The sequence below is a fragment of the Loxodonta africana genome, chromosome 4 (assembly GCF_030014295.1).
Source record: "Loxodonta africana isolate mLoxAfr1 chromosome 4, mLoxAfr1.hap2, whole genome shotgun sequence".
NCBI classification, from domain to species: Eukaryota; Metazoa; Chordata; class Mammalia; order Proboscidea; family Elephantidae; genus Loxodonta; species Loxodonta africana.
Genome location: NC_087345.1, coordinates 53457038 through 53471586, shown reverse-complemented (window position 1 = coordinate 53471586; position 14549 = coordinate 53457038). Strand labels below are relative to the sequence as shown.

The following is a 14549-nucleotide window of genomic DNA, read 5'->3' as shown; positions in this document are numbered from 1 at the left end:
TTTTAATTTTTTCCTTTTTTTTTTTTAACATATTTCTACTAAATTTTCTATTCCACCATCCAAAGTCTGTTTTAAACTGACCCTCTCACCTCCATGCTTCAAGCTTAACAGGAACCAGTTATTCCAATCTTTCTAGTACCATACCTGTAGACTTCTAGAATCCACAACCATTGTCTTCTCTTTTCCTTCTTTTTCAGTGGAGGATAATCATTTTTGGTACCTTGAAGCCTTCTTTTAACTCTTTTAAAGGCTCTTGCTCCAAAATACTCTAAAATTTATTACTGCTTCTAAAATTATTTTTTCCATGGTCACGAACATGCTCTCCTTATGACCTCTGATATATGCTCAGTGTTTTACTTGATCTCTTGATCACATCTAACATTCTTGATCACTCTCTGACAGTCTTCACTGACTTCTGACATAGAACACTGCCCTTGTATTCCTTCTCTCTTGCTGGTTATTTTGTCTAAATTTCCTTCTTAGACACCACTTTCTCTACCCATCTTTTTACTCCCTACCTCTTCTAGGCCACCTTTTCTTTTCACTTTACATTCTTCCTGGGATATTACATCTTCTGCAATTGCATATCCCAGTGCTGTGCTGGAGGTGGACAGCTGATGATTAAATATTCAGGAATTTTTCAAACAGATTGTTAAACCATTAATGGGCCATGGCATTAGTATATTTAGTATGGATATTGGCAGATGCTTTAAACCAGGTCTCCCCCAATGACAGAGAGCTTATTATCAACACACCACTGGCCAATTCCAGTTCTGCATCATCAGCCTATATCTTTCTCTTGACCTTCAGATCACATATAGGGCTTGTATTTGTCATCTAGTGCGGCTGTAACAGAAATACCACAAGTGGATGGCTTTAACAAACAGAAGTTTATTCTCTCATAGTCTAGTAGGCTAGAAGTCCAAATTCATGGCATCAGCTCCAGGGAAAGGCTTTCTCTGTTGACTCTGGAGGAAGGTCCTCATCATCAGTCTTCCCCTGAACCAGGAGCTTCTCTGCACAGGAACCCAGGGTCCAAAGGATGTGCTCTGCTCCCAGCGCTGCTTCTTTGGTGGTATGAGGTCCCCCTGTATCTCTGCTAGCTTCTTTCTTTTATATCTCAAAAGAGATTGGCTCAAAGCACAATTCAATCTTGTAGATTGAGTCCTGTCTCATTAACATAACTGCTGCCAGTCCTACCTCGTTAACAATCATAGAGGTAGGATTTACAACACGTAGGAAAATCGTATCAGATGACAAAATGGTGGACAATCACACAAAACTGGGAATTGTGGCCTAGCCAAATTGATACATATATTTTTGGGGGACACAATTCAATCCACGACAGGGCTATAAGCAGATATCTACATTTGGTTGCCTCACTAGCATCTCAGATCTAAACACGTCCAAACTGACTTTTCCTCTTGTGTTTTCCAGCTTTGTGAATGGCATCATTTTTCAACCAGCTGCTAAAACCAGAAATATGGGCCCATTCTTAAACTTCCCTTCCCCCCTCTACTTACCTGCATTCATCAAGCACTAATTTCTCTACCAGCACAAGTTGCCATGGTGATCCCATATATTCAGAGGAGAACTGTGCTCCATAGGGTTTTCAGTGGCTGATTTTTTGGAAGTAGATCTCTAGGCCCTCATAGGCACCTCTGGATGGACTCAAACTTCCTTTTGGTTAGGAGCTGAGTGTGTTAATTGTTTGCACTACCCAGGGACTCCAGTTCCTATGTACTCCACTCTAACTGTTTCTCAATCAGTTCCTTTGTTTTTGTCCTCATTATCACAACCCTAGTTTGGGCAATAATCATTGCATTGCAAGATTATGGAAAGGGCCTGCTTCTAAAGAAGAATCGACTCTTTTCAGTTATTATACACATCATTCTTAGGGTAAGTCTAAACTTAACATGGCTTAACAAGGCTGTATGATATTTGATATTAACTCTCTTTATATCTTCTTAGCTCATCTCTTAACGCTCTTCACCCTGAATTCTTGCTCTGTTCATCCTGAAATGTCTTTACTTTCTCAGCCAAATGGCAAATGTCATGAGGATTAGAAGCTTTAGCTGAAACTGTCAAGTGACTAAAGGTAGAAGGAAGTCACTGTTAGTCTATTATGAACGCCGAGAGTGGAGAAGTGTTAAATTGATATAAAATGGAGACGATGCATTAATTATTCTGTCTCTGTACACTTTCCTTTTCTTTTTATTGCATGCACTGCAGTCATGTCATGTGTTAATGGGAGGAATCAATTACATTTTTCATTCTTTTAGGCCTCGTACTTCTCCTTGATGTAGGATTATTTTATCTGCTGACAGTGATCTGACTGTTAAATAGAAGTTCTGTTTTAAAATTAGCAAGGTGTTCTTTTTTGAGATGTGATGGATTTTGATGATGTAATTGTAAATAGCAATACATAAATATTAAAGAAATGGAAGATCATATCCTCTATCAAGACAATGAGCACATACACATAGAAAAATGTAGGGCTGAAAGAATTTTCCTTGAAATGTAGTCTGAAAATCACATTGGCCTTGAAAGCACACAGACTATTGAAACTGATTATCGTGAGCCTGAACTAAATGGATTAAATAATTCTTCATTTCACTTCCTTTGTGAATACATAGTCTTAAAATGACCAAATAGTGAAGTCCTCTTGTGTAGAAAATGGAAATGATAAAAATGATTATTTTAAGTAACAGTATTTACCTCTTCATTTAGTGAAAATTATTTGAGAAGAAACGTTATCATTTTCTAGCTCACTGTCATGTAACTGTTTTGATCACAAGATTAAATTTTATAATTTTTCTTCTACAGCTTAACAGAATTCTACTTTTAATATAAAATATATGTTCCTCTGTGTTTTAGCTAACTAATAATAAAGTTTTTACTTAACTCTAAATGGTACAATTTTATATTTTGAGGAAAGAAAGGATTATTCTTCTTTAAATAACATCACCTCTACTTTTCTGCTATTAAGAGGTCTATTTGATGATTAAATTGACTTAGTGTAGCACCGTGCTTAAATTAAAAATGTTTCAAAGCCATATCCAATAAATCATCGTCTTAAAAAGTAACGCTTCTAAATGCTTATGTTATATAAAAATATTTACTTTCCTGAAAGATTGCCTTTCAAAAAAGGTAGCTTTAATATCATCTCAGTTTTTAAACAGATGCTTTTTATAAGACTCCTACCTAGATGCATAGTTGGCAAATGACAGAGGCCCCATATTAGCCAACTCTGCTTTAATATTAACCAGAAATATGTATTTTTTTTCAGAAGACATTATCAAAATTCTTTTAGGTTAAATTAATGTTCATTTATTTTGATTGTTATGAGAGAATATTTTGTTTTTCATAAGCCCAATAGATGCCCCACCAAAAATATATTTCCAATACATTTTCATACACATAAATACATATACATATATACATATAAGTATGTATATATGTGTGTATACACACACACACACACACACATACATATTTGTTGTCATTAGGTGTTGTCAACTTCGTTCCAATTCACAGCGAACCTGTGTACAACAGAACAAAACACTGCCTGGTCCTGCGCCATCCTCACAATTATTGCTATACTTGAGCCCATCATTGCAGCCTCTGTGTCAATTTACCTTGTAAGGATTTACCTCTCTTTCATTGACTCTCTATTTTATAAGCATGATGTCCTTCTTCAGGGACTGGTCCCTCCTGATAACATGTCCAAAGTATGAAAGACAAAGTGTCACTATCCTTGCTTCCAAAGAGCGTTCTGGCTGTACTTTCTCCAAGACAAATTTGTTTGCTCTTCTGCCAGTCCACAGTATATTCATTATTTTTCACGAACGCCATAATTCAAAGACATCAATTCTTCTTTGGTCTTCCTTATTCATTGTTCATGTTTCTCATTCATATGAGGTGAATGAAAATACCATGACCTGGGACACCAAAAAACAAAGCAAACCCATTGCCCTGGAGTAGACTCCAACTAGTAGTGACCATAAAGGATGAAGTAGAACTGCCCCATAGGGTTTCCAAGAAACAGCTGGTGGACTCGAACTGCTGAACTTTTGGTTAGCAGTGGAGATCTTAACCATTTAATACTGAAAGTGACATATTTGCTTTTTAAAACTTTAAAGAGGTCTTTTGGAGCAGATTTGCCCAATGCATTACGTCCTATGATTTCTTGACTGCTGCTTCTGTGGACTTTGATTGTGGATCCTAGTAAAATGAAATCCTTGGCAACTTGAATATTTTCTCCCTTTTTCATGATGTTGCTAATCTACCCAGTTGTGAAAGTTTGTTTTCATTACGTTGAGGTGTAATCCATACTGAAGGCTGTATGTAATCTTGGATCCTCATCAGTAAGTGCTTCAAGTCCTCCTCGCTTTCGGCAAGCAAGGTTGTGTCATCTGCATATCACAGGTTGTTAATGAGTATTCCTTCAATGCTGATGCTGCATTCTTCTTCATATAGCCCAGCTTCTCATTATTTGCTCAGCATACAGATTGAATAAGTATGGTGAAAGGATACAACTGTTAATGCACACCTATACTGATTTTAAAACACACAGTATCCTCTAGTTTCTCTTGGTCTATGTACAGGTTCCTCATGGGCACAATTAAGTGTCTGGAAACTACTGAAAATGAACTAAGCTGTACTGACTTTGTAAGATTTTTTATTTAAACCAGTGCAGGTGTGGTTATCACAGTATCAAAACATTGAAGAACAACTGTAAGAAGCAAGGCTAAATAAAGCCAAACAGGTGACATATTGTGGTCATACAGACCTGAAGCAGTCAAAATTGAATGAGTGAATAGTATCTACTGGGAAGTGGTTACCAACTCAGCTACCAACCAGATAATAAGTTGGAGACATGGGTTGATGGGAGTAAAATGAATTGTTATAGGTACAGTTTCTCTATGGCTTGTGACTATGGTATAAGCATGTAATATAAAATAAACAGGATATAGGGGAATGTATTTTAAGTTCAGAATGGCAATGGAAATCCAAGCTCTATGATACACGGCCCCAAGGAATGGTGAATTTTATGGCAAACTACAGAGCTGATCATCTGCTTCAAATGATTGTTGTCATTTAAGAATGCAGGTCCACTGTTGTTACATCTTCTAGTTTTTCAAAAGCTTCTCAAAATCTGGATTTCTGTATGGAATCTGGAAATCCTGGTAGCATAGTGATTAAGTGCTGCAGCTGCTTACCAAAAAAAAAGCAGTTCGAATCCACCAGACGCTCCTTGGAAACTCTATGGGGGCAGTGCTACTTTGTCCTATAGGATTGCTATGAGTCAAAATTGACTCAACAGTAATAGGTTAATGGGTATATGGAATCTAATTTCAACATGTTGGTTTTTTTTTGAGATGCCATGGGGCCCCAATTTTAATAATTTTAGAGTCACATTTGACCTAGGACCTATTGAAATCTCTGTTTCAAATTTGGTCTTGAATTTTATGATCTCATTTCTTCCAGAGGAAACAAAAGCTGTGAGCATCTTTCAGGAACATTGTGAAGTGAGACTGGAAAATAGTTATGGAAACATTGCAGATTGGGCCTTGGTTGAAGATTGTTTTTCTTCAACAACAGATAGTATTCAAGATGCTATGAATAGCAAGATTATAGCTATGAATAAGGCAAATTCTTCTCCTTGGTTTTTTCTAGTGCTGTACTTAAGTGGGATACCCAGTAACGTGATCGCAGAGCATGGCCGCTTGCTGCAGGCATTGCACACTAAGATTTTTGGCTATAAATTTCCTGTGTTTCTGTTGGCTCTTGAACTCCATATAGAGTGATTTATATTATTTTGATGTATCTCCCTTATAACTTGCTGCTAGGCATCTTTGAGTTCTTAAAAAAAAATATATAACACTATGTTAGAGAGTTTGCAATATAGGGGAGAATAGAACACTTAACCTTCACCACATCTTTACCCATTTGCACAGAAGAAATGAATAGAGAGAAAAGGGAAGAATGGGCAGGATGCAGAATCCTTTCAATTTGCTTAGAAAGTGGGAGAGTCAGAGTGAAATGAAAGGAGCCACAAATAGCCGTGTGACCTAGTTCTTCTCTTAAGCCTCCTCTGTTCATTATCTTGAACATTCAAGTTCAAAGGAAAGCCATAGTTCTTCCAGTTACCCACCAGGCCTTATAGGCCCATTGACTTTCTGACCTGATGTACAACTGTTTTCTCACTCACTCTTTCTGCTCCAGCACCCCGGTCTCTTTGCTGTTCCTCTGTTGTGTTATGTATGATTCCTGTTACATCTTTGTACTGGTGTGCCCTATGTCTGTAACAGTGTATTCACAAAAATCCACTTATTCTCAACCTGCTGCATATCTTTGCCAAAAGGTCACTGTCTCAATGGGGTCTAGACTGATTATCCCATTGAGAATTATATCCACCCCACCCCCTACATTCCTAATCCTGTTACTCTTTTCCCCCTTTTTTCCACCTATAGGACTGATTACCTTTAATGTGACCATTATTTGCTTATTATTTATTGTAGTATTCCCTCTGCCATAATAATAAGCACCTGAGAGTAGAGATCTTTGTTTTGTTTTGTTTACTAATATATCAGAAATCAGTGTCTGGCATATAGTAGGTATTCAACATGTATTTTCTGAAATGAATTAATTTTGACCTCTTATTCACTTAAAAAAAATTCACTTAAGCCTGGGCATATTTCCCACAGCCTGCTATAAATGCGCATAGGACAGTTTCTTGCAACAAATTATATTGTGTATGGATTTATAATCTCTTTTATCTTTGTTACTAGAAATCACAAAATCACATGTTGAATGGAAAAATGATTTTGTTTGTTTGGTCCAAATGTGCAGAGTAGTCATTTTGTATAAAAAATTAATATAGCAAACTATAAGAAAAAAATGACCTGAGGCATTAAAAGAGCAAAGAATATAGAGTTAGAAAACTTACAATGGTACCTAGACCACACTGTTTACTAGCTCTCTTATCTTGAGTTAGCTATTTATTATCTTTGAACCTCAGTTACAGTATCTTTAAAATGAGAATAATAATAATAATATAATCTGTCCTATTTTCCTTGCAGATGTATAATGCTTTTTTCCTAACACCTACTTGTTTCTTTCAGCAGTTAATTCAACATAGATACAAATTTGTAATTATTTTATTTTTCTATTCACTTGACTGATCACTCTTTAGAATATACCTTTCACATGGGAAAGTTGTATCTTTCTTATTCATTGTTGTATTTCCAACTCTACAGAGTGTCTGGCACAAAGTAGTTGCTCAGAAAATATATTGTGCAATGAATAATTTGACAAATTTAAGCCATGAGTTCCGTATGGCCTAATAATAGTAAGTTGATTTTAATAAATAATTATAACACAAAAATGCATATTATTATTGTCACCATCTAAATCATCATCATGTCATCAAATATGTGTTAGTTTGGCTTTTTTAATCGGTTAGCAAGAGAAAGCTCATCTTCTTGTGTTACTGCCTTAATTTCAAAATGTAGTGAAATAACACAGGAAACAGACCTTGCTGATCTAATGATTTTGTTACAGGTCTCTAAGTTGGCTGGTGTTTTGGTCAAGCATGGCATCAAGAAGGGTGATACTGTGGTTATCTACATGCCCATGATCCCGCAGGCCATGTACACCATGCTGGCATGTGCAAGGATAGGAGCCATCCACAGTCTCATATTTGGGGGATTTGCATCCAAAGAACTACGTAATCGCATTGATCATGTAAAGGTAGGTCTTTTATTTGGGGAACTCAAGTAGTTGCTACCTATGTTGTTGTTAATTGCTGTTAAGTTGGCTTCGACTCAATCCAGCCTTATGTATAACAGAATGAAATGTTGCCTGGTCCTGTGCCAAGTAGCCACCGATAAACGTGTTCCCCTTGAGTTGGTTCCAACTCATAGTAACACTGTGAGACTGAGTAGAATTGCCCCATAGGGCTTCCAGGGAGTGGCTAGTGGATTTGAACTGCCAACCTTTTGGTTAGCAGCCAAGCTCTTAACCACTGCGTCACCAGGGCTCCAGCCACCTATAGTATAGCCGTATTTATCTGTGGGTGAATCATCTGAGAGTGATTTCTCTTTATTAGATCATGCTTTTAAGTGGGATACTTAAAAGTTACTTCCTATTTGGCATGTATGTATTAATAAAATAATTATTTTATTATGCAAAAGTCATCTTGCTAGGTGCTGTGAGAAACTTAAAGTATAAGAGCGTGCATGGCTTTCAGGTTAGCTTGCTGTATATATGGGTATATAGGACATACAAGAAAAAAAATAGCTAATTCAGTCACTCAATGTATATTTATTAAGCATTCACTCTGTGCCTGACACCGTCGTTGGCACCGGATGATAAATGAGACTTGTCAAATTGATGGGACAGATGACTGGTTTTATAATCTGTATACTGCCAGGGGTAGTGGTATTGCACAGCAGTTAAGAGGGAGAGGATGGCGGGGGAAGAGTCACATGTGTAAATCTGATACTAAAATGGCAAACTTATAAGGCTGTTGCAAAATATCAATGAGATATTGAAGCTAAAACAGCAGACTGCCTGGGACATAGTAATCATTAAGAAAAATGTTAGCTATTATTGTCCTATAAGTTTAGAGCAGGGTTTGACAAATGTTTTCTGTAAAAGGCCACATAGTAAATATTTTAGGCTTTGCAGGTGACACTGTCTCCATCGCAACTACTCGCCTCTGCTATGGTAGCACAAAAGAGCCATAGAAGATACATAAAAGAAAGGGCGTGGATTTGTTCCAATAAAGCTTTACATAAACAAGCTGCAGGCCACACTTGATTTTCAAGCCATAGTTGGCAGATCTCCAATTTAGAGATAGAAGCAATTACTTTTTGTTGGGTAAAGAGAAATCGCTTCCTGAAGGAGGTGAGATTTGTAGTTGAGGAGAATGACAATATTAGAGAGGGGAGAAAAAAGATATGAGTCAGAGATCAGAATAAGGAAAGTGTCGAATCTGTTTGGAAGGACAATGAGTAGCACAGCGTGACTGAAGAGGAATAGAAGCGGAGACTGTAAAAGGCAGTTTTTGTCTGAGCTGGATTCTATAGACCTTGACCAGTCAAAGTTTTTGAGTAGGTGAATGCCATGGTTTCAGCAAGGTTTTGCTGCTGTTGTTAGGTACTGTCGAGTCAGCTCTGATGCATAGAGACCCTATGTACGACAGAACATAACACTGCCAGGCCCTTCACTGTCCTCACAATTATTGCTATGTTTGAGCCCATTGCTGCAGCCACTGTGTCAGTCCATCTCATTGAGGGTCTTCCTCTTCTTCGCCGACCCTGTATTTTACCAAGCATGACGTCATTCTCCAGGGACGAGTCCCTCCTCATAACAGGTCCAAAGTATGTGAGATGAAGTCTCTTCAGTGTTGAGCCATATTAAAAAAAAAAAAAAATTTTCTTTTTTTTTTTTTTTAATAAGAGGAGACGAATCTTGCAAGTATGATGAGAGAGGCTAGAGGCAGGAATAAGAACCTTTGTTAGGTGGCCTGTGTGTAAAGCAGTGAACAATATGCAGAGGAGTAATGGCAATGGGAGGATTAAGGAAGGAAGGTGGTTATAGCAGTAAGGGATGACTGACTTTTAGAGTTTTATGATTCCAAGGATTAGACTCTTAACTGGAAAGATAATTAATACTTACTGATGATTATCTGAATGCCAGACAAAAAGAGATGTTTTGTATATCTTACTGTATCTGTTAATAAATCAGTTATTAGAACTAGGAGGTTGGTTTATAGATTAACCAACTGAGCTTTTTTTTGTTGTTTTTTTTTCTTTTTTAACAGCTTGAGTTAGTGCTGATGAAGGAAAATGTAGGGAGAAACCTAAAGTCAGCTGCTGATCAGTAAATCACCAGGGCAGCTGAGGGCTATAGTTGAAGATGTCTTCTCTGTGGAAGCTATAAACTCTAAGTTTTTTTGCTAAAGAAACATTAAACACAGTTTATTTTCTTCTTTTTTAATTTTATAAGATGTAGGAAATTGAGATATATAAAAAATTAGGATTTATAAATTTTTTGCTAAATTGCTGGAGGTGTTTTTATATATATGTATGCATACACACACATACACATAAATTTGTTTAAGGAGTTTATACAACAAATGTATAGTCACATGGGCAAGATCATTGAAAAGATTGAACTTAAGGAAATGGAAATAGAGATACACATTTGATACATTTGAATAGAACTAATAGTTAAAATCAGGGAAGATGTTGATGTCATCCTTTTGAAATAGCCTGATGAAAATGTTTTATTTTAACATTTGAAAGTGGAAAGAATATACTCTAGTTAATCAGCTCAGAGAAAAATATATATACTTTACTTCAGTAAAAGACTGTTAATGGAAATAACAAAAATAATTATTTTTCTGGAGGAAGCATCTAATTTTGGCTTTATTAAATTATTCCAGCCCTGATATATTCTCTCTGTGTTCTTAATTTGATGTGTAATTTATTCTCGTTTGTTCAGAATCCTAACATCTTAGTGAATTTTATCTGAAGCTATTTTTTAAAATATTCTAGATACTAAAAGGTGAATTATATTCAAATGTCTGACCTTTAAAATATAATAAAAGGAAACAAGACATTTCTTTTTCACTTTTATTTCTTTTAAAAGACAGATTAGTGAAAGGGAAAGGTGTGTTCTGTAATTACACAGAGCTGGGCCCTCTTTCTAATTCCACCACTAGTAACCTGGGGCAAGTTGTACAATGGTACTGAGCCTCGGTTCCAGGAATATTAAAAGACATTAAAAAAGCAGAAAGTGCTATATATAAATATATTTGGCATAGTATACTCCTTCCCTAGATGAAATGTATTGTATCTAAACATCAGAATTTAGTAATAGATGCGATACGTTGGATTGATTTTTCCTGAATTATTTATTATCTGCCTCTTTTGATTTGGATTTCTTGGTAAAGAAACAGAGTACTTAAAAGATTAAAGACATGTTTGTTTCTGAAAATCAATATGAATTTTAGTTCAGTTTCACAAATATTTTTGGAGAGCTGATTGAATGGCAGACATAGGAGATGAAAAGATAAATGGATCCAAACTTGGCCTTGGAGAGTTTACTGTGCAATGGTGGAGATGAACAAACACTTTAAATATAGTTGGACATCTGAGGCATGCTCAAAATGTACCAAAGAAGGGAATTAACCCAAGCTGGGGTTCATTTTAGGGGTACCTTCCTGGAGGGGCTATACAGTGCTGTGTCTTGAAGAATGACTAGGAAGTTGTCTGGTGAAGAACTTGAGTGCTAAATGCATCTTAATGATAGGGTTAGGTCCAGATTTTGTGGGACCCGAAGTTTAAATCATTTGGGAGCCTTTTAAAGGGAAGTATTACAAAGTTATAAATGTAACATTTGTGTAAAAATGAATATGTGTATGAATGAGAAAAGAAATAATACAAAATATATATATATGAGATTTGGACCCCTGGTGGTGAAGTGATTAAGAGCGTGGCTGCTAACCAAAAGGTCAGCAGTTTGAATCCACCTGCCACTCCTTGGAAACCCTATGCTGCAGTTCTAGTCTGATCCGTAGGGTTGCTATGAGTCGGAAGCATCTCGACAGTAACAGTTTTTTTTTTTTTTTTAAATATTGGAGATTCAGGTCCATTTTTTCTGAGATCCCTTCAGGCATTTTGCCAGAGATGCTTATATAGAAAAGCTAGGAATCTTCCTGATTGCAATTGGTGTACCTCCCAACCCCCCACCCCACCCCAGAAATGCTACAACCTCAACAACAACCAGCTTTTATGGGGCCCAGGCAAGTGAGGGGCATTGGGACTTGGGTACATTCAACTAGGTCACAGTAAATCCACCTGTCACCATTAATTCTCTGAAAGATGTTTTTGTGCAGCTTCTATTTATGAACCAAACACATCATTGACTATAAATTTGAACAGGTGAGATATATGTGGAAATGGTTAGCTGCATACAGTGGTGTCACTGGGGGAGTTCCGGGGGCATGGACTGTACCGGGTGACACTGTCAGAGGAGGTGTCTAAAATTTTTGCAATGTTTCAGCAGAAATTTATTATTTTTTATAAAAATATCCATGCAGTTAGTTATACCAAAACCCGTTGTTGTCGAGCTGAGTCCAATTCATAGCCACCTTATGGGACAGAATAGAACTGCCCCATAGGATTTCCAGGGGCTGGTGGATTCGAACTGCCAAGCTTTTGGTTAGTCGGCGAGCTATTAACCACTGCACCACCAGGGCCCCATAGTTAATTATAACAACAAAAAATTTTTTCGTAAGCCTAGCTTACATGTGTCAATTTACCTACAAGGCTAAAGCTCTATGCTCATTTATTTTTTGAACCTTTTAATGCTCCTGTCAGAGTTATCGTTACCCAATTACAATGACATGGTTTTGTCTGTCCACGCTACAAGCAGGAGCTGTTGTTTTCCTTGCTTTCGGTGTGTTTGTGGAGCCCTGGTGGCTCAGTGGTTAAGAGCTCAGCTGCTAGCCAAAAGGTCAGCAATTTGAATCACCAGCCACTGCTTGAAAACCCTATGGGGCAGCTCTGCTCTGTCTTATAGGGTTGCTATGACTCGGAATCAACTCACCGGCAATGGGTTTTGAGGTGTATTTAGGGTTGCTGATTTTGTCAAATTTTCTGATGTTTTAGCTACAATATTGTGGTCATTAGTAATTGTGAACCAATATCAATAACTTTTTGAGAATGAAGTAGTAGTTAAAGGAAAAGGAGAAAAATAAAAAAGATTTGCACTTAGTTACTAATAATATTGTAACTAATAATGTAATTCAATGTAGAAAGATGTTACAAAATAATTTTGTTGATAGTATTCATGAACTCTAAGAAACATTACATTTAAGCAATTTACAACTGTATCACATATTATTCTATGATTAAAATCGATAACAAACTTACATGTATTGCAATTATTGATTATATATCACTTTGGTAACTAAATAGAGAAATTGACGGTTTAGAACGTGAAGGGGGAAATGCTGTGTTTCTTGATACATGTTTAAGAATGTAACTTAAATCTTAAATTCAGTTTTTTTATTTAGTCATTTTTTAATTCTCTTTAAAAACATCACTGTCTTGCAAATATATATCTGGCTTTAATGAAATTTTCAGGGTTTAAGTTCTAATTATGATTTTAAAAAATAGTGACACATGAAAAAGTGAGCTGATGGAAAGCACTGATTTCAATGAAGTCATTTACAACTTCGCGGCTTTAAAGGCCAGGAAAGGAAATTTCTGATTTATCCGAGATGTTCACTAAGTGCTGAAATTGTGTATTTTTTCCTGTTTATTTTTATGGTATTATTTCATTTATGAATATATTTCCATATGCACTTGTCTACAATTTCTACATTATTTGGACCATTACTGATTCTGCAGATCTAATCCATTAGTGTACCTCATGGAACCATAAATTTTAACATTAAAATGAACATTCTGATGTCGTTCTTTAATGTTTCTACTTCAAATGCTATTGTTTTCTTACCTAATTTTCACTTGAACCACATGAAACTATGTAAACATGAATACATTTAGGCTGTGCGTAGGATATAATAAAGGTTTAATTTTCATTTTTCTAGGTGTTTATGTCACTACTTTCGCCATTACATTCAGTGATGTACAGGAATTATGATGTCTGAGTAACAGTAGTACAAAAGACTTTGCTAGGATTCTGTGTGCTCTGCTATGGGAGGAGATAGATGCAAGTGGGTGACACCAGGAATTATCGCACTGGATGACACCAACCCTAGTGATGCCATTGGCTATGTAACATTTAAAACGGGGTTAGACTCTTTATTTAATGGAGAACAAAATCTTTCAAACATTTCTTTAGAAATGTTGAACTGCCAGTTTACACCTGAAATATTGTCACTAGTTAGGAGCTTGACTGCTAAGCGTTCTCAATATTTTTTTTTTTTTTTATTGTAGCCCAAGCTGCTTGTAACAGCATCATTTGGCATTGAACCTGGAAGGAAGGTAGAATATATACCACTTATAGAAGAAGCGCTGAGAATAGGACAACACAAACCAAACAAAATTCTCATTTATAATCGTCCAAATATGGTAAACTGAATGTTGAATGTTGTTCTTGTTTATTGTAATGTGCTAAAGACGATTCTAGTTTTGACCATTTGGAAGGGACACTTGATTTATAATATACTTCCTAAATGTCATTGTTATTTTTCCGCCCTCCCCACAAAATAGATATGGTTTATACTTTGCGTCTTTATAAAAAACTGGCTTAAAACAAAAAGATTGAAACAGAGAAAGAAATATGTAATACTAATGAATTGGGGGTTTATGTATAGTGCTATTTTGATGTGTATATTTATTAGTTTAAATTATAACAATAATAGTAATGATAATAATAAAATACGGGCTGCGTACCATGTGATTTTTAAGACACTCTGCTATTGGTGAGCTAGGTGATATTATTATTATTCCTATTATACAGAAGAGGAAGCCAATGACAGAGAGATAATCCAGACAGCTAGTAAG

General features: G+C 36.2%; 1 protein-coding gene across 1 annotated transcript in view; it reads left to right on the top strand.

The window, feature by feature from the left end:
* The window catches only part of ACSS3 (acyl-CoA synthetase short chain family member 3), a 180286-nt gene that overhangs the window by 51109 nt on the left and 114628 nt on the right, over positions 1-14549 (top strand). The window contains exons 3-4 of the mRNA XM_003405601.4: positions 7567-7755; positions 13980-14114. Of these exons, the coding sequence (XP_003405649.2) occupies positions 7567-7755; positions 13980-14114 (324 nt within the window). The remainder of the gene's footprint in view (positions 1-7566; positions 7756-13979; positions 14115-14549) is intronic.